The 24117-nt window shown below is 46.4% G+C and overlaps 2 protein-coding genes and 1 long non-coding RNA gene across 4 annotated transcripts in view; 1 reads left to right on the forward strand and 2 right to left on the reverse strand.

The window, feature by feature from the left end:
• The window catches only part of LOC309355343, a 25617-nt gene extending 18550 nt beyond the window's left edge, over positions 1-7067 (reverse strand). Inside the window, exons 1-2 of the long non-coding RNA XR_014162506.1 lie at positions 5444-7067; positions 3702-5065 (exon numbers count right to left, since the gene is read on the reverse strand). This is a non-coding gene — a long non-coding RNA (uncharacterized lncRNA). The remainder of the gene's footprint in view (positions 1-3701; positions 5066-5443) is intronic.
• Positions 2709-17333, forward strand: TNNI3 (troponin I3, cardiac type). 2 transcript variants are annotated; one of them, XM_081886107.1, is made up of 9 exons: positions 2709-2800; positions 7075-7123; positions 8057-8245; positions 9689-9730; positions 9969-10100; positions 11073-11162; positions 12048-12224; positions 14647-14757; positions 16741-17333. In XM_081886107.1, the coding sequence occupies exons 5-8, from the start codon at positions 9975-9977 to the stop codon at positions 14743-14745; spliced, it is 492 nt and encodes a 163-aa protein (XP_081742233.1). In that variant the 5' UTR covers positions 2709-2800; positions 7075-7123; positions 8057-8245; positions 9689-9730; positions 9969-9974; the 3' UTR covers positions 14746-14757; positions 16741-17333. The 2 variants fall into 2 exon arrangements, with proteins under 2 accessions (XP_081742233.1, XP_081742234.1); XM_081886108.1 differs by lacking the exon at positions 2709-2800 and adding an exon at positions 3471-3537.
• Positions 17334-19495: 2162 nt separating this feature from the next.
• Positions 19496-23868, reverse strand: FGF21 (fibroblast growth factor 21). Its single transcript, XM_081886099.1, has 3 exons — positions 23233-23868; positions 22078-22181; positions 19496-20822 (listed from the first exon to the last, which is right to left on the reverse strand). The coding sequence occupies exons 1-3, from the start codon at positions 23462-23464 to the stop codon at positions 20523-20525; spliced, it is 636 nt and encodes a 211-aa protein (XP_081742225.1). The 5' UTR covers positions 23465-23868; the 3' UTR covers positions 19496-20522.
• Between the last annotated feature and the right edge of the window lie 249 nt (positions 23869-24117).

Genomic DNA, 24117 nt, shown 5'->3' on the forward strand with positions numbered 1-24117 from the left:
ATCCTTAAAGTAGTGACTGATGGTGGGCAGGTGGGACATAGGGGACAGAGCTGGTGTTTCTCTGCAAACAAGAAAGGAGCCAGGGCAAAAAAGAACAAATACAACTTTGTAATCTGACATTCAGGGTTTGTAGGCAAATCTTAGGTAGGCGTGATGACCTTGGTGGAGGACCTTGCTTGAAAGGAAATGCATGGAGAATTCTAGGTTGACACTTAGGCTCATGTTAATCTGTGCAGGATCGCAGCTGTAGATTGTGACTTGCTTTGCGACTTGGCTGTGGAATTAACTCCACCCTTCCCAGCCAATCGGACAGTGAAGGATGGAGGGCAGCAGACAAAGTTGTACTTTGGGGACTTATTTTTTATTCATCGGAGGCAGAATTTATATGTGCACTCTTAAGCTTACGCATAGGCATAGAGAGTGTTGTAACCAAGAGAAAGAGATAGCGTTCTCTCAATCTTGGTCTCATCAGCTCCCAGAAGAGAGCAGTGTTGTGCCTCCGCTTCCTTTTTCTGCCTACACTTCATACTAGGTGGGAACCTGTGGTCCTCTGACTGTTGTTCAGCTCCCATCAACCCCACCCCAAATGGTGATGGGTTTTGAAGCTGGAAGCTCCTTAAGGGTTCCTCAGTGAGAAGATGTTTCCATGCACTCTGGCTTCCATCATGGTGCCCCATTGCGCCAGAAGCGGTTTAGTCTTGCTGGCCACATAACCCGGAAAACCGGTCTGCGGACAAATGCCGGCTCCCTCAGCCTGAAAGCAGAGATGAGTGTCGCACCCCATAGTTGAATTAGACTGGACTTAACCATCCGGGAGCCCTTTACTTTTTACCCAGTGAGAAGACCTGATCTGGTGGATAATGGATGAGCTTTGCAGGAAGACAAGTTGCCCACTGCCACTTCCAATCTTCGCCTACAATGCACAGCCACATAGCAGTTTGGGGTGTTTTCTATAGCGTGCATTCTTATTTCCCATGGAGTGACAGTGAAGTTTCATCAGATCTGGAAAGGGTGATGTGTAAGCAGCTAAGTTACATACCTTTCTAAATACTCCCTGGAATCCCTGCTTATGTTTTGGTAAATGGTTTTGTATTGATCAAAAGGGTACATTTAATTTTAATGGTTAAAAGCAACAACTACTTCACAGAATCCTTTGCAACATGTCAGAGTTCTGTGGCAGGTAAATCAATATTGGAAAGGTTCTCTGGATGCAGAAAGTTTTGTGAAAACACTGCTGTAAGTGGCATTCTAGCATTCTGTTCATTAAATAAATAGTGAAAGGTGTGTCTCCTGCCCACGCATTAAGATCTTCAACTGAGGCCCTTCTCCAAATGTCATTGCTTGCTAAAGTGCATTACACTTGGAGAGAGACAGCCTTTCAGTGGATGGGCTCCTGACTTTGGAACACCCTAAAGATGTTCAACTAGCATTAACATTATAGCCTTCTTGGGACAGAGCCAAGACTTCCTTGCTTGCCCAGGTATTTTTAAAAGTTACACGTGTCTGTGGTTTGCTTTATAGTTTTAGCTCTGTGTGTTTTTGTTTCTTTTGTCTTAGTACGTATTATGTTTTGTTTTTATTGTATTTTATTGCTGCTATTGTATGTTGTCTTAGGAACCGACTGGATGGACAATTCAATTCAGAATTATCATTTTTTAAAAAAATAACAACTTTAGCCTTCCTGATCCAAAATTCTCAGGCTGGGCTGCAATCTTACTAACTCAGTATAAATCTTAAGGTCCCGGTTTAAACAAAAAGTAACAGAACTATAACAGAGGAGCCCACTCCAAATGAGTCATGATGGACAGACTTATTTGAGATATCTTTATCGTGCACCTTTCTCCAAGAACTCAGGGCTGTATGTGTTGCCCTCACCATTTATACTTGCCATAATTCTGTGTGGTAGATTAGGCTAAAAGAGGGGTCACTGGACCATTTTATCATGCCAGCTGTAAGGAACCAAGTGCCGGCTTTTGCAGTCTTTCAAAACGGTACAACTTCATACGCAGAAGAACTCTTGGTGATCTCTTCCTACATGCTCCCCTGAGCTTTTTGGAGAAAGGTGCAAGATTCCACACTGTTTGCAGTGTTAAGATGCTGCACAGCAGCTGTTAACAAAACATGTATCATTTCTGCTCAGCCTTTAACTCCAGAATTGTCTCATGCACAGGTAAAACTGCTGCTCTGTTTAGCATACGTCTTCACGGAGAGTTCAGGCTTGGCACAAGGAGTCATGCACACTCCTAGATAAATTCTCACAGTCAGCCTGTTCACAAACACAGCTCTCTTTGTGATGTTCATATCTAATGCTTGGATTGCATTCTCTCTCTTACACACACACACACACACACACACACACACACACACACACAAATGATTGTAAGTGTACAGCAGGGGTGGGGAACCTTTTTCACCCTGAGGGCCATATTCTGTTCTGGGCAATGTTCTAAGGGCCACACAGCAGTGAATGGACTTGCAAGGTACTTTGCAAGTTTTATGTTCAGACGTTCCCAAGCCAAAGTTTATAGGTTGGAAGAAGGATTGAATCTGAGCCAGCCCTTTACTTGGGGGCTCAGTCTACCAAAGACGACGACATCCCTTTCCCTGCCCCTTCTCCTGTGAGTGTCTGGTGCCACTTCTTATCAGAGGAATGCATTCCGTTCCCCTTCTTCCCTAAAAGGCTTCGCTGATGCTGAGCTGTCTACTTTATAAAAGGCCACCAGCCATTTTGGTGACTGTACAGTAACTCAAAACCTGTTTCCCTACCGTCTGTGCATCTTCCAGTTCCCAGAGACATCAGGTAAAGGGGGGCAGTTCTGTTTGGGAGGTGGGGAGGAATTAAAAACATGCTTGCCTGTGTGTGTAAGCGGGGCGGAGGGAGGGTGGTATCATTCTGTGTAAACTGAAAGAGATACTCCTTTTCTCCATGAAGATAAAAGGAATCGTCCTGAATATTTTCTGAGAAAACGTTTCCCCCCTTTATAGGGCAATGGGAAGGTCAGTGCAGCTGTCATAAGGTACAATAACGCTGCAATCCTATTATCACTTATTTAATGTATTATTAAAAGATTTCTATACTGCTTTTCATTTACAAAAAGCGATACCAAAGCGGTTTCTGAAAATAAAACGCCAAATCCATTAAAAAAAGGGGAAAAAATCAGGAAGAACAAAAAATCACAGTAACACCCCACAGCCAAAGTGCTTGCCTGATCTCAGTGCAGAGACAATTCCACATGGTAGACATTGTCACAAAGAAAACTTGAATTGCATTTATATCCTCCAAGGAGCTCAATGTGGTGTACAACAACCCCGTGAGGTAGGCTAGACTGAGAGTGAATGACTTGTGCAAGGTCACCCAGAGATCTTTCCTGAGTGAGTGGGGATGTGAACCCATAGCCATGGGATTGTCGCAGTCATAGAATTTGTGCAGGCTTACAAGGTGCATCAGGCTTTATTTTCTTTACAGGGTCACTTTTCAAGACCAGCAGAAACTACAAGTTGTGTAGGTATTCCCAGGACACAGAAGCAAGCACACAGGTAGTATACATTTCATCTATTTGTCCCCATCCCATCCCAAAGGACCAAACTCAGGTAGCACAGAGAGCCCCCCCAAATTCTAAAACCTTTCTTCTAAAAACATCATCCACTGTTCTAAAGCAGTTGAGATGCATCTAATAGGACCCCTTTTTTTTAATCAGAACATATTCACATGAACAGTTACCCCACAGGTCTTTTCTGTCTGCCTGTGGAGGCTGCTCCATTAGGATGAATGGGGGCGCTGCTGCCTCCCCAACCTCAAAATACTCTTCGGCTGCTTTGTGGGTTTTTCTTTTTCTTTGTGTGCAGTAGTTATATCATTTTAGAGCATGGGCTTAATAGCCTCACAGGAGAAGAGCCTCTTTAGAAGGTAACATGCATTGCTATACTACTTTCAAATGCTATTATGGAAACTCTTTAGTGCAGGTGAATCCATTAGGGTGAATGGAGCGCTGGCCCAACAACCTCACTCTCTCAGCCCCCAACTGCATGCTTTCTAATTAAAAACCATCCCATGGCATGGCACTGCCTGTCAGCTTCCTCCATCTTAGTCACAGTTTTGCCCCTTATAGAACTCGGCAGTCGAGAGGAAGATAGGGGCAAAACTAGTAGGAGTTGGTCCTGTCTTTCATCGCCTCGGGCTCCATCACCAGTTGAGATCCCTGCTTTCCACCCTGCCACCCCCAGTGAGCACCAGTCACAATTTCTGCCTTCATGGGGAACTCTCCAAGCAGCTGACAATTGAAAATGGAAAACCATAAAATGGGTTCTTAATAGGTGTAAACAGTAGAAGGCACCTAACCCTGGTTCTTAATTGCCCTGAACTTCCTATCGTCGTTTCTAAAGTTTCTCTTCTAATTGCTGATGTGTCACTGTTCTTGCTGTGTCTTAAATTGATTTCACTATTGTATTGTTTTAACTTACTAGTAAGCTACCCAACCCTGTAGCTGAAGAAACATATAATTGCCTAAATTATATTATATGCATTCTTCTTTAAAAACAACAACAACAACCAAGCTGCCAATTTATCTGCTGGAGCTATTCTCTTATGAGAAGGAAATGATGCCCCCTCTTAAATAGGGTGCAAGATGAGGCAATCCTTCCTGACCTAGGATACTGGGTGGCAGGTCCCGTGTCAGTATGTTGCAAGCGCCGGCCCAGCCATTAGGTAGAATGAGACAGCCTCCTCAGGTAAGAGGGCAAGGGGGTAGCAGTAACAATGTGTTACAGGGCAGAGCTGTGTAGGAGGGCCTCCTTTGCACCCTCTAATAAGAATTAACTACCATTCTAGTCATCTTCAGTGTATGGCATGGTGGTCGCCATCTTGTCCTTGGCCTCAGGTGGCAAAATTACTTGCACTTGACCTGTCACTGTCATCACTGGGCAGCTGCCAAGAACTTGGCGCCCCACCACAGCCCACCATTGACCCCTTCCTGAGCCCCTGCTTTCCACTGCTGTCAGTAAAGCTGCTCATGCATAAGGCCCCATCAAATCTGAGCTGGACCTGTTGGGTTGACTTAAAGTAAACCTAAAGGTAAAGGTAAAGGTACCCCTGCCCGTACAGGCCAGTCTTGCCAGACTCTGGGGTTGTGCGCCCATCTCACTCAAGAGGCCAGGGGCCAGCGCTGTCCGAAGACACTTCCGGGTCACGTGGCCAGCGTGACATCGCTGCTCTGGCGAGCCAGAGCCGCACACGGAAACGCCGTTTACCTTCCCGCTAGAAAGCGGTCCCTATTTATCTACTTGCACCCGAGGGTGCTTTCGAACTGCTAGGTTGGCAGGCGCTGGGACCGAGCAGCGGGAGCGCACCCCGCCGCGGGGATTCGAACCGCCGACCTTTCGATCAGCAAGCCCTAGGCGCTGAGGCTTTAACCCACAGCGCTACCCGCGTCCCCTTAAAGTAAACCTAGGTCAGTCTTAAAGAGTCGTTGGCAGTGCAATTCCCTTTGTATGAGGGAGAAGAAGACAGACAGAGAAGAGCTCTCTTTGAAGAAAAGCGGGAGAAGGCCTGGCAGGCCCCTCCTGCTGCATTTCTGGCTGTTGCTGGCAGCAGATGTCTCTAGAAAGGGTGCTGAATGGTTGGTTTCACACCTAGAGCTAAGAATAAAGGCGTCCCTTTGCAGCTCTGGGGGTGTAGGGGGGGGTAGAGAAATGGCTGCCTCTGTATTTTTTGCTTCAAGGCTGTGAGATTTCCCCCACCCCATTTCTGAGCCTGAGGGAAATAATTTCTTTTAAGGCAGGCTGGCACAAATATTAGCCCTTCTGCAAGTGTGGGGAATTCATCCCCAATCCATCCCTTTCTAAGAAACGTTACACTTTCTGCATTGGCTGAGGGGATCGCTTTTGAAAATAAAACCTATACCATCTCTGCCACACACAAAATGGAGGAGGGCAGGGATGTGTCTGAACTGACCCAGTCCCATCTAGGTCTGGTTTTGTGGTTCTCTCTCTCTCTCTCTCTCTCTCTCTCTCTCTCTCTCTCTCTCTCTCTCTCTCTCTCTGCCTCAGCTTTTTTCTCATTGCCTCCCTGTGGAATGGCCTGGCCCCATTTTAGAAGTGATAAGACAGCACAAATTTAGCTGCTCTGAAGAGCTCCAGTGATAACAGTGTATCTCGTACATGATTCAGAGAAATATGCGCATATATATATAAAGGCCAAAGCAGGGTCTGTAGTGGGCAAGAACAAGAACAAGTTCTAGCACATTCTGAGCTCCCCAGTGAAGGCCTGTTGACACGCCATGCTTTGGAGAAAGATGATCATCACCATATAAACCTTGCATTTCCTCCCGCCGCTCCCCCCTTCAGCATTTTTGCACATTTTAGCACATGGTAATTCAGTCCCCTGGACAGCTCCAGGTCATTTCATACAGGATTAAAAGGCAAATTCAGGTTTGAAAGGTGTGAGATGACAGAGCTGCAGACAATACACATTTTTTCTGCCTTCACACATTATTAGGCGTGTGCTTAAGATGTTTTAAGTGTACATTTAGAGTTCCTTTGATTGTAGACAAACCCTTTTTTTCTGTGCGTGGAGCTGTTTATGTACCAGATGGTTCTGACAAGGGGAGGGCAGATTCTGGTCTTGTGAAATCTACTTCTTTTTTTAAACTGAATCCCGAGATCCACCAACCACAGCCAGGTACAAAAAGACAGACATCCAGAGCAGGGCAACATCCCACCAAGCAAGGAGCTGTTTTTAAAGAGATAAATATTTTGAATGCCAGGAATACATGAAGGTAGTAGCAGATAGTCTCTGAACATGTGAAAAGTACCTTCCCCATACCACTGCATTGTCATTTTGTAGCTACAGATCTGAGAGCAGGGATTATGAACCTAATAACCTGGGACTGAGTCAAAAGACATGACGTTGAGGCAGTCTTAAACCCTAGTACCTTGGGGTTAAATATCTAATCCTTTTCTCCCTTGCACTCCTTTGTGGAAGCGTTAGAAATAAGCTTGCGCACCACGGATTAATAGTAAAGAAGGTACACGTGTGTATAAAAGGAATAATAATATATTTGTTTTTATTTCCCCCAGAATACTTGAAGTTTGATTTATCACCATGGCAGAAGAGTGAGTCATTTTTGTTTATTAACTGGAGGGGTGGTGGTGTGTGCGTTTTGGGTGTTGATGAAAATTTGTGGGCTGTAGGGACAAGTGCACTTTAAAAAGCACTCTTAAGACCTGCCAGGGGTAAAGGCAGGATATATGAATCAGAGGCTCCTATTCAGTCTGACTCACCTGTGCCTTTCTGTCTTTCACAGGGAAGAGATCACAGTAAGTACTAACAAAGGAACTTTCTCAAACCTGATGAAAAATAAGCACTGATCTTTATTTTCAGTTATGATATTTTTATGCTTTCTTCAAAATCCTTTATTAATGCATAAAGGAAACTTTTAAAAATGAAATATTGGGCAGTTTGCAAAGTCTTTGCCTTTAAAATATTTAGTAATGTGTTGCACCAGCACTTAATATTTTTGGAAGCCGCCCAGAGTGGCTGGGGAGGCCCAGCCAGGTGGGCGGGGTATAAATAATAAATTATTATTATTATTATTTATTTATTTCTGAAAAGAGATGTTCAGGGGTCCCGGCATTCCTGGAAACTCACCTGTGCTGCCCTGAAAATGTCCTTCCTTAATTGCTAATGTGTGTAAGCATGTTGTGGTCACATTACACTGGAGAATATGCACTCTGCACGTGTTCAGTGGTGCTCTTCTTTATCATGATTCCATATGTTCCAGGAATGAATCCTGATGCTAAAAGCAGGGCTGAGTGTGTGCCTTGGCAGAAACCCAGTATATAAATGCAATAAATAAATCCGAAAAATGTGAACGAATGGTGGCAGAGTTACGCCACCTCCCTGCGCACCCCCCAGTCCCACAATAAACCCTCTCTAAAACTCAGACACCTCTTAAGTACCATTCCTCCCCCAACCCTCTTAAATGTACTTCTTATAGAATTTGTCGAAGGCAGTATGCCGATGAACATAATGAAAGTAATGGTTTCTTTATTCTTGCAGTATGAGGAAGAGGAGGAGGAAGAATACGCGGAGGAGGAAACAGAAGAGACAATAGTGGAGACCAAAAAGGAGCCACAGCCACAGCCACCCAAGCCAGCCCACCCACCTCCCCCACATGCCGCTGTCCCTCCTCTCCGCAGGAAATCTTCCGCCAACTATAGAGCCTATGCGATTGAGCCGCATGACAAAGTGAGTTCTTGTGTCCTTTAAAGGCGCATCCTTTAGGCATGGCCAAACTTGGCCCTCCAGATGTTTTGGGGCTACAATTCCCATCATCCCTGACCACTGGTCCTGTTAGCTAGGGATGATGGGAGTTGTAGTCCCAAAACATCTGGAGGGACAAGTTTGGCCATGCCTGCTTTAAAGCAAAGCTGGACGGTAGAATTAGGGACACCGAAGGAATCCGATTAAGTTCGCATTTAAAGGTGAATCTGTCCAATTCACACTTTCTTGAAACAATACGCAAACCGAAACGCAGCTATCTTCTGACATTCACATCCGTCTGAATTTTGCAGTCCAGTTCTTCAAACAGGCAGTGATTACAAGACTGCATATATCAGGGGAAAGTGTACATAAAAATGAGTATATCAATGAAAATAACATATGAAAATGAATTATACTTGGGGAAGTTGCCTGCAAAAAAAAAAGTATGTTAGTCAAAACCACATGCAAAATGTTTTATTAGGAGAAATTTGTAGTAAAGTTGGTTAATAGGCATCTGTCTGTCTCGGCAGACAATGGAGGAGTGTACCTTTGGGAGTGAAGTCTAACCACTGCAAGGTTGTGGCTGTAGAGACCGATACAGGAGAGACATGTTTTGTTGCAGCTGGGGCAGATGAAGGCATCCGGTTGTGCTGCTGCAGACACACCATGGCGTTTCTTCTCTCTGTGCTCCTCCACTGTACTGAAATGCTGCTGAATTTTCATGAGGGATTTTTATTATTATTAAGGGGGGGCGGAATCACAAATTGCAGCAGAAATGTGGAGAACTGAATTTAAGTTTGGACAAATGAGAAACTCAGAGAACCAAAATTGACACACCCTTCCGTCCCCAGTAACACAACATGTGGGGCTGAATTTATGGACCTAAAAGCAAGTGTTAATCCCATACTTGCTGCTACATTTTCTGGTCCCTCTCCTTATAGCAGTAACTAAGTCTGATATTTTGGGGAAGTGGATTTCTTGTGCAAGACTTTCCAGGTCACCTGTGTTTGGGCAACCTGAATTTGCTGGTATCCCACACAAAAATAGCATTAGTCCGGAAGTCTGTATCTAATCCATTATAAGCAAACAAACAAGCTAGCACCAGCCAGAGTAGATAGTATTTATTTATTTAGTATCAAACCCTTCCTCCAAATTGCACAGGGTTCTCACTTTGGGATTTGGATCTCTCAATTCTGAGGCATATATAAACCAGGCCTAAAGTGGACCAGTTGGTGAGGTGTGTGTTCCTGCTTCCTTCCTTCCCTATTGAACTGTCTGCCTTGACAGTGAGAGTGAACTTCATCTGCCATGCCTTCTATATTTTGTTTTATTTGTGAGAACAGTTATTCTTTTAATTTTAAGAAGCTCGTTTCTCTCTCACACATCTTTTCCTCACACAAGACATCTTTTCCTTTTGTTCCACCACAGAGAAAATCCAAGATAACAGCTTCTCGGAAATTACAACTCAAGGTAATGTTGGAAAACTTTTTGTGCAGAGATTTGAATGGCCAAGGGAGTCCACACTCGATCTAGTGTGCTCCCAGCCTCCACTAGTATCTACTTGGACAAGATTTCAGGGGACTGGAAGAGGCAAGGAGGCGCAGTGGACACACAAAGATGGATTGGGCCCTGGCAGGTTTGTGGCGTTGGAGAAAAAGCATGAGACTAGAGATACTCAATCAGGCAATGTGTCCTTCCTTTGTCTCAGGCATTGATGCTCCAGGTGGCAAAGCACGAAATGGAAAAGGAGGAAGAAGAGTGTGCCCAGGAGAAAGAGCGGTACCTCTCTGACCACTGCGCCCCTTTAGAACTAGCAGGCCTCGGCCTCACAGAACTGCAGGTAACCCGGGAGGGAGGGAGGGAGGGAGGGAGGGAGGGAGGGAGGGAGGGAGGGAGGATGGGGCTGGGCCAAGGATGGAGTCCGGTCAATGCCAACAGGTGAAGATAGATGTAATAAGAAAAGAGAACTCAGGACGCATTCTCCATTTGTGGAGTGAACCGAGCTTCCTTCTGGTTCAGCAGCTGAAAGGACAGGCGTAAAGGTGAAGGTAAAGGGATCCCTGACCATTAGGTCCAGTCGTGGCTGACTCTGGAGTTGCGGCACTCATCTTGCTTTATTGGCCGAGGGAGCCGGCGTACAGCTTCCGGGTCATGTGGCCAGCATGACTAAGCCGCTTCTGGCGAACTAGAGCAGCACACGGAAACGCCGTTTACCTTCCCACCAGAACGGTACCTATTTATCTACTTGCACTTTGACGTGCTTTCGAACTGCTAGGTTGGCAGGAGCAGGGACCGAGCAACGGGAGCTCACCCCGTCGTGGGGATTTGAACCGCCGATCTTCTGATCGGCAAGTCCTAGGCTCTGTGGTTTAACCCACAGCACCATCTGCGTCCCTCCGAAAGGACAGGCATAGGCACCATCAAATCAAATGCCAGCTCAACTGTCAGCCTTTCCCCTCCCACCCCATATTTGGAGGGGTATTAAAGTGCAGTATCCATGTGCACTTGCCCTAATTGGCTTTTTAAAAAATTTAAAAATTCTTGGTGACTGAGATTTCTTTTTCTTGTTCTGAGATTTCCACATGTTCAGTGAACACTCTTCTCTATTGTGTCTGAGCCTCCTTTTGCGCCTGAACCCTGGCTCAGCCTAATCCTGACCTGGCCACCATGGGGGTCTCCATTGTTTTTGGATTTCAGCTCCCAGCTTGTTGGCTGGGGTTGGTGGGATTTGTAGTCTAACAGCGTCTGGAGGGGCTCAAGTTGGCTTAAGCCTCGTTTGATGTAGTCACACCCTCTTCTTGCCAACTCACAGGAGATGTGCCGGCAGCTCCATGAGAAGATTGGCAAGGTTGATGAGGAGCGCTATGACATGGAGGCCCGAGTCAACAAGAGCATCAATGAGGTGGGTTCAAGGCACCTACACGTGGGGCTGCAGAGAGCGGCAATCCCCAGAGCTCCCTGGGGATCATAGAATTGAAGAGTTGGAAGAGACCTGGAGGGTCATCTAGTCCAGCCCCCTGCAAATGCAGGAATCCTGCTCACGGCCGTTCCTGGGTGGTCTTGAACCACCAACCTTCTTGTTAATATCCAGGCGCACTGACCCACTGTACCATTGATTGCTTTAACAATCTGGGAATTGTAGTTCCGCGAGGATAATAGGGGTCTCCTAACAACTCTCAGCACTTTTAACCCACAACAGTTCCTAGGCTTCTTTGCCATGACTGTTTAAAGTACTAAAACACTGCTTTAAATGTGTGTTGATGCTGATTTAAATGTATTTTGTAGAAGACGTGACCTCAAAACAAGGCAGGTTCCAATGTAGGGGGGGATGAAGTACTGTTGGTAGCCACTAGGTGTCAGTGCTGGTCCAGTTTTTATATTCGCATGATAAGTAAGGGCTGAGATTGGGTCACCCCCACCACAACTGACCTCCCCTCAGTCCATTGCTGTAGCCATTTCCCTCCCTTTCAGCTCATTTCAATTTTCCAAGCAGTAATGCAGACCTTTATCAGAGGACTGAACAAATTCATGGCAGGAATGTCTTAACTGTGTTTATTAGCTACCGGTTGCACACACCCACACACCCGTAATCCCAGCCGCACTGTAACCACCTGAGGCAGCCTTTTATAGTTGCAGATTCTCATGTATATTCTTTGCTGGGAAAATTGGCGATAGAATCTGAGAAGACCATGGAACACAGGAATTTTTAGCACACACCCTGCTTAGCACAGCAGCGACTCTTCCCTAGTTTTCAAATGTTGATACTCTTTTGGTCCCTGCTTTCCAGATCCAGGATTTGAACCAGAAGATTTTTGACCTGCGAGGCAAGTTTAAGCGCCCGGCTCTCCGCCGCGTCCGTCTCTCTGCTGATGCCATGATGCAGGCCCTTCTAGGCTCCAAGCACAAGGTCTCTATGGATCTCCGAGCCAATCTCAAGCAGGTCAAAAAAGACGACACCGAGAAGGTGAGGAGGCCGGTGGGATTGGGGGACATAGAGGAGGGAAAAGTGCAGGAGATGGAAGAGTGGTTGAGGGGTCTTTAAAAACTCCATGTTCTCTAGGGTTGCATAATGTAGGGAAATTGATCCTCTCCCACTGCTCTTCGGGGTAGTTTGGACGACAGGGAAACATGCAACTTTAATGGCAAGAAACCTGAAACTTCAGTATGTGCTTGAATCTGTCTTGCAAAAAAACTGACGGCCTGGAAGTGCCCAGACCCCAGAGACTCTCCCACTCCCTGGGGATGTAGGCTTGCCATCTCTTTTTCTAGCCTCGGCCTCTCTGCTTGGAAATGCAACAGCTCAATGGCTGAGCCTGTGCTTTATAAGCAGAAGTTCCCAGGATCACCCTCTAGGTAGGGCCTGCCTGAAACCCTGGAGAGCCAGGGCCAGTCTGATGCACAGAAAGCAGCTTCCTTTGATCCTATGAACAGCAACCGGGGTGGACTTGGGTACTATGGCACCCTGTGCAAAGCCCAAATTGGGGGCCCCCTCTCCCACCAGCTACTTTCTCCTTTGGGAAGGAGGTGTGAGGGCTCTGGCAGGATCCTAGAGCCCTCCCCCCATTGCCCCAAGCTGGGAAAGTGCTAACTAGGCTTTGGGAAGCAGCAGGGAGGACTCCATGACCCTGCCAGGGCCTCATGCCTCCTTCCCAAAGGCCAGCACCTTGCCTACTGGGCTTTGTGACCTGTGCCCCCTTGGCTCAGTGCCCAGTGCATGCAGACTGCTCACACAGCCCTAAATCCACCCCTGACAGCAACTAGTAGTGGGTGGGTGTGGCTGAGAGAGGGAGGGAGACAGAGAGGTTTTGGCAGGAATAGCTTTCTTCACTCCTGCATGACAAGCAGCTGCATCTTCCAAAAAATATTCTTCTATACAGTTCTTTTTTTAAAAAAGGATTCCTTCCCTCCTTTGCATCTGATTGTGGTAATGAGAGGATCGTACTAATGAGAGGAGAAAAGAGATCGAGACCCTGTGTAGCTGGCTGTTCAGACTTTGCATGTATTTTGAATTATTTTGTTAAATAATGGTTGCTGGGGAGGTTATTAGGATTTGACTTCCACAAACAGGGAGTTAAAATTTGGTCTCTTCTTTGCAGTCTTAGATGTATTTACATATGTGTGTGTGTGTGTGTGTGTGTGTAAATAGGGTGGCGCTGTGGTCTAAACCACTGAGCATAGGGCTTGCCAATCGGAAGGTCGGCGGTTCGAATCCTCACAACAGGGTGAGCTCCCATTGCTCGGTCCCAGCTCCTGCCAACCTAGCAGTTCAAAAGCACATCAAGTGCAAGTAGATAAATAGGTACCACTCCAGCGCAAAGGTAAACGGCGTTTCCGTGCGCTGCTCTGGTTCACCAAAAGCGGCTTAGTCATGCTGGCGACATGACCCAGAAAAACTGTGGACAAACACCAGCTCCCTCTGTCTATAGAGTGAGATGAGCGCTGCAACCCCAGAGTCGTCCGCGACTGGACCTAATGGTCAGGCGTACCTTTACCTTTACTTCTATATATCTAAATAATGATTTCATAACGTTTCATAATGATGCTCAAGGTGGTATCCTTGGAGGTCTCAAGTGGTCACTGTACTGTACCTTTAAAGCACATTCAGGACAAATTTTCTCCCTGCAAAAAAAATCTGAGCACTGTCATTTACCCCTCACAGCGTTAAAATTCCCAGCAACCCCTTAACAAGCTATACTGCCCAGAATTCTTTGAGGGTGGAAATGTGCTTTGGATGTACTTTAAAGGCATAGCACATGCACTCAGCGAGACCCACGTGACTGTATCATGTGCTTTCAGGCCACGCTGCTGGGACTGCCAGCTAAGTACCATGGATAGTTACAGCAGTCGGCATGGATGGACATAAATTTTCACAAACCTGCATTGTCTGCCAATAGTTCTCCTCTAATTATTCTCACCCCCTTGCCAGATTCCTCCTCCTCTGCATTTTTCTTTCCTTCCGTTCCTGTCACTGTAGCACAGAGAATATTCCATGCACGCAGTGGTGCGCTTTGATAATTTTAGATTATGGTGTTACAGGAGGAGGTGCTAGAAGGGAAGGCACACCATTTTGCTTCCTTCAAATAGCGTTATGGGAGCATCTTCCGTGGAAGCTAACCCACTGCCCCACCAACCTCCGTTCTGCCTTGGCCCATCCTCACCTTTCTTGCCTTCTTACTTGAAATGAACCCAGAGGGTGGCTCTGTTTGCCAGTTTCCCCCTGCTGCTCATTCTCAGTGCCGCCCTTGTAGAACTCAGCAGGGAGAAGGAGGAGGGACTAGATGTATTTGGCTCCGCCTGCCATTGGCTTTGGCTCCGCCTATCACACATTGGCCCACCTATTGGAGGAGGATTGGTTCTCTCAATCAACCTCGTTTGTCCTCCTGCAGGAGAATCGGGAGGTTGGGGACTGGCGGAAGAACATTGACGCTTTGAGCGGCATGGAAGGGCGCAAGAAGAAATTTGAGACCACCGCAGGACAAGCTTGAGCAGTGTGTGAGGTAAGGGAGATGGTATGGGATACTCAAACACATGTGCTATGCATTGGGCTACAATTACAAGGGACAGCATTGCTGTGGAGGGCTGCAGCCAGAGGAGGGGATATTCTGTGGGGCTTCCCCCCTCAAAGTCCAGCTTTCATATTATTATTATTATTATTATTATTATTATTATTATTGTTATTATTATTATTACAGTGGTGCCTTGGATTACCTACGCTTCAGGTTACATACGCTTCAGGTTACATACGCTTCAGGTTACAGACTCCGCTAACCCAGAAATAGTGTTTCAGGTTAAGAACTTTGCTTCAGGATGAGAACAGAAATCGTGCAGCGGGAGGCCCCATTAGCTAAAGTGGTGCTTCAGGTTAAGAACAGTTTCAGGTTAAGTACGGACCTCCGGAACGAATTAAGTACTTAACCCGAGGTACCACTGTATTATTATTATTATTATTAAAATGTTTGGAAGAGGGGATATTCTGTGGGGCTTCCTCCCACAATGTCCAGCTTTCATTTTCTAAAAAAAGTTTGGCCTCTAGCGCATCCGACTTGGGAAGAAGAATGCATGCAGGCACTAAGAACTATAATACCATTAAGGCTGCTGTCCTGGGAGTAAGCCTCATCGAACCTCATTGAAGGATATTGACAAGCTGGAACATGTGCAGAGGCAGGCAGCCAAGATGACAAAAGGGGCTGGAAACCAAGCCTTATGAGGAACGGCTGAGGGAGCTGGGGATGTTTAGCCTGGGAAAGAGGAGACTGAGAGGCGATATGATAGCCACCTTCAATTATATGTAGGGCTGCCACATGGAATAAGCTTGTTTTCTCCTGCTCCGGAGGCTAGGACACAAACCAACGGATTCAAGTTACGAGAAAAGAGGTTCCGACTAAACACCAGGACGGATTTCCTGACAGTAAGAGCTGTTCAGCAGTGGAGCAGACGCCTTGTCTTGGAGGTCTTTTAAGCAGAGGTCGGGTGGCCACCTGTCATGGATGCTTTAGTTGAGATTCCTGCATTGCAGGGGGTTGGACTAGATGAGCCTCTGGGTCCCTTTCACCTCTACATTTCTATGGGTCTGAGACCCCAGTGGGTCTTACTAATGAGTAAATCTGAATAGGCACATTTATTTAATTATTTAAAGTATGTATGTGCGCTGCCCTTTTCAGGCATAGCCTCCGTAAGGTAGTGTACAGAAATGAGAGAAGATCCAGGCCATTTGCATTTGAGCAATGACCCCGTGACGAAATAACAGGAAACCCAGAGACTCAGGAATCAAGTAGCATAAACACTTTGGGGATAAATGAGCCTTCAAGGCTTGCACGGAAGCAACTATGCGTAGTTCCGCAAGACGGGAATTTCACAAGTGATGAATAACTTTAAACATACAGGGCTGCCTGCATTTAGACTCTGGCCGTGCAGCAATGGTTTCCAGCTCCTTTAGGTTCTCTTGCCACCAAATGTTGGTCTGTGTTCCACGCCTACAGCAAATAGGTTCTGTCTGTAGGGGAAAAGCATGATATGCCAAAAATAATAATAATGGTTCAGTGTAACCATTGTAAATCCACACTGTTCGTTCAAGCTCAAAAAACAGTCTTTCTTGCATATTCTTCTCTAATTCCAACTTCTGAAACTTGCAAGTCTTCCAGGACTCACAGCCCAGATACAATAATTAACATTTGCATAGCACTATCAAGTGTTCAGAACATTTCACATCAATTATTATCTAGTCATAATCCTTATAACACCCCTCTAATGTAAGTCAATATTGTTACACACACACCCCCACACACACCCATTATGGTTGTTAAGAGGGACTGAGGCTGAGAGATTGTGCTTGCTGAGTTCATGGGAGTGGTGAGATTCGAACCAGGGCCTTCTTGATTTGTGGATCAGTCTCTTCGCCTCCACACCACATTAGCTCATAAGGTGCAGCCAGACATTGCTTTTGGGATAGTCCTCTGAATTTTCTCTCTCTTCTTTTTCAGATGGGTGCCGTTTGTTTCCTCCTGATCTTTAGATGTTGTTGATGGCTGCAGTCTTGCATCTCTGCAAGAAGACTCACACTCCCGACTGCATTAATGTTCCCTGTGGTGTGAATTTCTGTGGCAAAAAGTAGAAAAATGCACTGTAGAGGCTTGTTCTCCAGCTTGCTTCATTATATATATATATTATAAAATTTACTTTTGGGAGAATAAGGACTGCAACATCCACCATGAAAATGATCTCTTTTAAACTGTCTGTGCACATACACCCAAACTGATAGTAGGGAACAGATGGGAGGCAAGGAAATAGCTGATTTTGTGCATGTAATGGTGCGTGCATTGTTGGTGTTAGTGTGCGCACGTGTTTTCCCGTAATTTAAAAGTGATGTTCATCAGAGAATGAAGGAAGACCCCACAGCCTCCAGCAAGCTCAGGGGTCTCCTCCTGACTTCCTCTCCACCAAGGATGAGTGATCACGCGAATGGCAGAAGTGTGTTTCTCTTTCACTGGCCTAGTTAGCATTTGCAGTTGCTTTGAGAAGGGCCGTGTCTCACCTGAGGCCATTTGAAATAAATGGGTTTCACGTCTGTGTTGAATTCTGGCCAGTGACTGTCTTGCAAGTGAACCAAAAGAGGTAGCAAAGAGAGCCTTTACTGGCCCTGCCGGTCCAACGTTAACTTGTTTTTTTGCAGCAACTCTGAATGCAAAGAAGGGAGAGTTTTCACCATAGAGTAGGACAAACTCCACCTGCTAGAGCTCCCTCTTCTACACAGCTGTAAAGGGTCTCTATCCCAGAGATGGCAAGGAATAGAGCAGGGCTGGAGAAACTCAGAGGTGGGAGCCAATGGAGACTCTCCAGGCCTCTGTAGTTCTCTTCCCAGGCTATACAACCTTCCCAGCCACACTGTCCGCCAGTCCTGCTTCTCACCCTCCTCGAGTGCTGGAATGTGCCTTTGAAATTTGGCCCTGCCCATCTCTGTGGCCTGTGGCCCCCAGAAGGTTGCCTATAAGGGCATGTGGCCCTTGGGATGAAATCATAGCTGTCAAGCATCCCTTATTTGGCGGGACAGTCCCTTATCCCAGCGCCATGTCCTGCTGCTATCCCTTATTGATGATGTCCCTTAAATTTCCTGGGTTTCAAAGGAAGCAGCTCCTCTCCCCACCTCCCTGCCGGCCAGGGAGGCTCCAACTGTGTTGCTTGGCTGCGTTGCTCACCCAATAAGAAGTCTAAGAACGACTGGGGGGTTGGAGCTTGCATGCCTTGTGCTGATCAAATTGGCTGCGTTGCCTGGGGACTCGCCTTTGCTCAGCGCTTTCCAGCGGAGAGGTGATGGTGGTTTTCCTTGAGGCTTGAGGCTTTGATTGGCTGCTGGCTGGGCTTTCTCCTTTGGCTCGGAGGGGCTCAGAAGTTGAACATACCTGTGCCCAGAAAATCCCTATTTTGGCTGCTGATCCCTTATTTTCGAGGCTGCTGGTCCCTTATTTTCAGATCTGTAAGTTGACAGCTATGGATGAAATGGGTTCCCCCACCATAATGGAACAATGCCACTCCTCCCATTCAGAATCAGTGGCTGATGGCAGCTCTCAGTGCTTACTGAAAGCTCAGGCTGGTATTCTAGCCTTACAACTCTCTGCCTTACTTCTTCATGGGCCACAGAGACTTATTCTTGCTCCACTGAACTGCCTCTCCATTTACTTCTCATTCCAAAGCACGCTAAACGGTCTGGGCCTGGTTAGTAATTTACCTGCTCCCACCATATCCTCCAACATTTCTCCGGTGAAAATAGGGATGTCCTATTCAATATTACATTTATTTTATTATTATGTATACCCTCCCCATCTGACTGAGTTGCCCCCAGCCACTCTGGGCAGCTTCCAACATATGTAGAAACATATTAAACATTTAAAAAAACCTTCCCTACACAGGGCTGCCTTTGGATAACTTCTAAAGGTTGTACAGTGGTACCTCGGGTTACATATGCTTCAGGTTACATACGTTTCAGGTTACAGACTCCGCTAACCCAGAAATATTACCTCAGGTTAAGAACTTTGCTTCAGGAGGAGAACAGAAATTGTGCTCCAGCGGTACGGCGGCAGCGGGAGGCCCCATTAGCTAAAGTGGTGCTTCAGGTTAAGAACAGCTTCAGGTTAAGAACAGACCTCTGGAATGAATTAAGTACTTAACCCGAGGTACCACTGTATAGTTATCCCTGGCTCAGTGGGGTCACATAACTCCATACCCGCCAACATTTCGCTGATGAAAATAGGGACGTCCTAAGGAAAAGCACGGCATTCTGGGATCAAATCGGGAACAGGGTCTGTAAATCTGGGGCTGCCCCTGGAAAATAGGGACATTTGAAGAGTCTGGCTCCCACTACGTGCACTTCCCTCTTCTTTTAAGATCAGATATTGGGGTTCTTCTCTGGGGTTCGCCTGCTGCTGAATGAGGATTCATGGGTGTTTTGTGACACGGCTTGCTTTGTGGTGGCACCACAGCTATGGAATAGCCTCCCCCCAAGAAGCCCACCAAGCACCGGCCCTGCCTAGTTTTATGGGAATTCTTAGACGGTTTGAGATCGTATATATTTACCACCAAATACTCATTTTTTTTATTTTAAAAAATGGAATGCTTTATTCGTTCATAGCTCATCACACTTTGGTCACTGTTACAGTTCAGCATCAGGATGCAGGGAAATGGGTAACAAGGGAAGAAAATATCACAAACCATTGACCATAATCAACGTCCCTTCGTTGCAAATCGCGGTTAGAAAAGTTTGTTTAAATAAATAAATAAATAAATAACAAATGGCACGACCTGATCCTTTACCTAAACCCACCCTACATTGAAATAAGCCTGTTTGGTGGTGCTGGCAAGAGGAAGGAACTGCCCATGCCTGTAAAGGAACATAAATGAGGAAGCCACTCTAAACCTATCTCTTTAATATCTGGCCAAGCTACCAGTAGCTCCTTACATTTCTGCTGGGGGAAACAGCCACACACTGCAGGTCCTTGATATTTGCACAGGAACCAGCAGCTCCAGAGAGAATGCAAGATAATGCTCCGAATCAAATGATTAGCTGCGGTGCCCTGTCCTGATCTACATAGCTCCTGGTGGGCATTGACCTCATTTCTCCTCTGCTCTGCTCCTTTGCGGGCGTTCCTTAAAAAGGAAGCAGCGGAACAGAGTAAGCAGCAAAGAGCTATAAGGCACAAGATTGTCCTGAGCATGTTTACACTACCGCCTTAAAAACTAACGGTCATTCCTTCTCCAGAAAGCGAAAATAAATATGCAAATAAGAATATATATATTTCTAAATAAATAACAATACAGTATATAAGTTACTTGCCAGCTGTCTCATTAAGCCACTCTTCTCTGCTTCCTAACTCTTCCCAGCCTCCTCCAATAAATTAAGCTGACATTCAATAAATAAGTTACTTAAATAGATAATAAAAATAGAAATAACCCGCCCCCAAAAGCTGACAAGAATAACAACAGGTTGAAAGCGCAAGCAATCTTAGTCTGACGAAACAGGGATTTTGCCTCTCTTGTTGCTGGGTTTTCCTTATGTGCCTGCAGCGCATCGTTTGCGCATGAGTGGGATGCAACTTTGGGTTGCGGGAGTCCACAGTGTACTGCAAGGTCACTCTTTAGAGTCTGGGTGCCAAGCGCCATCTGCTAAGCTTTCCTTCTGCTCCGTTTCTCCCAAACGTCGAATTGTTCCATCGTTGTAATTACACGGCAAGAAAACCCACTTGTCCAAGAAAGCTTCCAAGGATGTCCCGGGTTATTTGAAGACGTAACTCGGGCTGATGATGCCAGGGTTGTGGCCCATCATGCTGAGGGGATCGGATGACTCAACGTTCAGTTCCTGTTCGTAGAAGTCGTAGTCCACGAACACGGGTTCGAGGGGGATCTTGTTGACTAAGGGCAAGAACTGGGAAAATGGAGGCAGCTGGTGACTCCGAGGCAGGTTCCCCATCGAGCTGAGGCTGACGGGGATATTGTAGCTTTCAGAGTAGTAGAGGTTGTAGCCGTCACGGAGAACCTTCTCGTGGAAGTTGCAGGCCTCCTCAGAATACGATAACTATTGGGGGAGGGAAAGACATGAGGTTTTACGCATTCGTATAATTGTGCGAAATCTAACATCTACCATATCAGGGGTGGGGAAAACTTTGGCTATCCAGATGTTGCTGAACTACAATTCCCATCATGGGAATCCTAGCTATGGATCAAGCTAGCTGGAGCTGATGGGAGTTGTTGTTCAGCCACAGTTTTCATCACCCAATCATTATGGAGGCATAGAATTGGAAGGTAGCCAGTTTTGCAACTGAAGTATCCTAGAAGAGGACTAGCCAGCCTTTGCTTAAATGCCTGCAGTGAAGGATAGCCTGCAACTTTCTCTGGAGGAAGCCTGTTCCCCTGGTTAACAGGTTTTACTGTTTAGGGAATTTAGCGATGGGGAATAACTGCACCACAGAAATCGGATAAGTGTGAATTTCAAAGGGTAGCTGTGTTTTTCAGTTTTCATATTGTTCTGAAAAGTCTGCATTTGATAGATTTACCTTTAAAACGTGAACTGAGTCAAATTTCTATCCCCTTTCCTAATTGTTTACAAATGATGGAAGTTGCCTCATCCTGTTTCTGCCCACTGGATTTTTTCCAGACACCCAGAAAATCAATCCTGAGGTCCCTGGTTATTTGCAGATGGAGAGATCAAGAGAGTTCAGTCTTTCCTAGATGCATTGCAGCACACAAGATAGCCACGCAATCTGCACCCAGCAACCGCAGGTTGATTCTACAGTGGCTGCATCCCAGCCCCAGACTGAGCTGATCATATGCCTTGCAGACTAGCCCTAGTCACTATGTCAGGATCTGCATGCGATCAAGGACAGGTGCGAAGCAGGGCAGGAATGGAATGGAATTCCACCACAACATGTTGACCTTCCAGCAAAAGGTTTTAGTTCCCTCCCTTTGCCAAAGGGTCTATTTTAATTGGCCACACTTCATAGAATCATAGAATGGCAGAGTTGGAGGGGACCACAAGATTCATCCAGTCTAACCCCCTGGCAATGGGGGAATCTTTTGCCCAATGTGGGGCTCAACCCACAACCCTGAGTTTAAGAGTCTCATGATCTACTGTCCAAGCATAATCTCAGAATTTGGTTCAAGAATTTAATATATTTTATCATTTGTCAATAGACTTCAATTGTTTATATCCTGGGCATGCAGGAAAACATTTTGTGAATGAGTCTAGAGCAGGATTGTCCCACACGCAACCTCCTCTGAACTCACACTCTGAACTGCCTCTTCCCCAAACACATGCAGGCATCTTGACTTACCGAGCCATAGAGGCGTCCATTGGGCTTCATACAGAGAAATCTTGAGGTCTTCATGGCCTGCATGCGAATGATTCCTGGCTTGACTGCTTTGATCTCCATCAAACCTGGGAGGGGGGGACCAAGCAGAGAACAGGTGGTGAAGGATGAGAACCCAGAAGTCCTGGACCTTTTATTCTGCCCATTCAGCCTATTCCAATCCACCAGTAACCCTGGCCTGCAATGTCTGTATGGGGACCAGATTCAAAGTCAAAGAACATTCATATATTTTTTTAAAATCTCTGATCCACTCTTTCCCCTATTCTTTCCCCTCTCAAATATTCATTGAGCCCACATACAAAGGAGAACAAGAGGCCCCTCCAAGTATGACCTGTTTATTGAGTGTTTGTCCTGATTCATTTGCACAAAACATAGTGTTAGATTCCATCTGGCCTTTATTGAGCATGTGCTTATAGGGTAGTTTTACAACAATGAGCATTCATCCTGATTCACTTTATGGGGTGTTCACATGTCTTCCCATTAATCATTTGTTCATCCCGTGCTTTTCTGTCCGTTCCCCTATCACTTTCCTAACTGCAAAAAGCCTGATCCTACTTTTCAAGTGGATTTGTTGTGCCAGGACGAGAGAGCACTTTAACCATTTGAACCTAAAATGCCAATATGTGCTTCAGTCCTTCCCACAAAACAGTGACAGTCTGGAGGCATCTAAAGTAGCATTCATTTGTTGTACAGAAGAGGGAGATTTCAGAAGGTGCCGCTCATCCCAGAAGAGTGCCAAACTCTGCATCTGCTGAATTACCCTCTTCCATAAAATTATTTGCCTTCTTGCACCCCATTCCATCCCCAGAACATGAGGAGTCCTGCCCAGCCAGCCCCTTATAGCCCTCCAACTACATTAACTGGAGCGAGAGATGCTATCTATCTCTCTATATCATCTGTCTGTCTATCTGTCTAATCCAGCCTTTCTCAACCTGTGGGTCCCCAGATTTTATGGAACTACAACTCCCATCACCCCTAGCTAGCAAGGCCAGAGCTCAGGGATGATGGGAGTTGTAGTTCAACAACATCTGGGGACCCACAGGTTGAGAACCGCTGGATCTATCATTTATCTGCCTCATGCCACTTGAAAGAACGTGAAGGGTTTTCCCAAATACTTACTGTATATGTTCTGGTACCTGGAGCCGCGCACTGCGCCATCTGGCATGATCTCCAGGTGGAGTTGCGTCTGGTCGTCCGCCGTGTACAGGTGGCGAAGCCGGACTTGCCCATCGAACTGTAAGAGGGGGCTGGAATTTGGTAGGGGGAAAGCAGGAGCCATGGGGAGCAGCAAGGCAGCCCAGAAAATCAGGCAGACGAGAAGATGGTGGAGGGCTACAGAAATGGCCAGCATGGCTGAAGAAGGCCCAGCCCAAGACAAGAGAATCAGGGTGCCAAAGACAGGGGCAGAAAGAAACTGAGAGCAAGATTCTAGTCCTCAGCCTTTAGCGGTTGCCCTAATTCTTTCTTGAAAGACCCCAAGAGTCCTGGCTTCAACTTACTAGGACTCGCAACCGGGAAATGGTGTTGAGCCCAGGTGGTCCTGGGTCCAAAAGGGAATGCAGTCCTCTGAAAACTGTTCAATGGGGTTTGCTTATTTTAGAAAGGAAGGAAGAAAAACCCAAACCACCTCGAAATAAGGGAAAGAGGCGAACAACTCTCTCTTTTCTTGCTTCAGCTGTCTCACTCCAGGTTTGCTCCTGTCCAGCAGGAACAGAGGTGTATATATACCCCAGCAGAGGTAGATGCCCTTCCCCTTGGCGTTCACTCTGCCCACATCCTCCTCCCTCCCCAATCCTGCCCGCTCCTGCTTCCCCACACTCTCTAGGTCTGCGTATGAGTCACGGGATGCCTATCACCGCTGCCCCTAACGTGGGGTCACGAGGATGCCAAAGTCTAAATATTATCATTCCGCAGCTGCTTTCATGCCGCCGACAGGAAAGAGTGATGTAACTTTGGGGAATACAGGAGTTAGAGAAAGGCACGTTGTGCGGTGGGAAGGGGGAA

Source organism: Podarcis melisellensis (genome assembly GCF_964234715.1).
Source record: "Podarcis melisellensis genome assembly, chromosome: 13".
NCBI lineage: Eukaryota > Metazoa > Chordata > Lepidosauria > Squamata > Lacertidae > Podarcis > Podarcis melisellensis.

Coding starts and splice junctions, on each gene's coding strand:
- TNNI3 (XM_081886107.1), top strand. CDS start 9,975: ATGCTCCAGGTGGCAAAGCACGAAATGGAAAAGGAGGAAGAAGAGTGT. Junction 10,101..11,072: donor TCGGCCTCACAGAACTGCAG/GTAACCCGGGAG, acceptor GCCAACTCACAG/GAGATGTGCCGGCAGCTCCA. Junction 11,163..12,047: donor TCAACAAGAGCATCAATGAG/GTGGGTTCAAGG, acceptor CCTGCTTTCCAG/ATCCAGGATTTGAACCAGAA.
- FGF21 (XM_081886099.1), bottom strand. CDS start 23,464: ATGCTGGCCATTTCTGTAGCCCTCCACCATCTTCTCGTCTGCCTGATT. Junction 22,182..23,232: donor CAGGTACCAGAACATATACA/GTAAGTATTTGG, acceptor CCCCCCTCCCAG/GTTTGATGGAGATCAAAGCA. Junction 20,823..22,077: donor ATGGACGCCTCTATGGCTCG/GTAAGTCAAGAT, acceptor CTCCCCCAATAG/TTATCGTATTCTGAGGAGGC.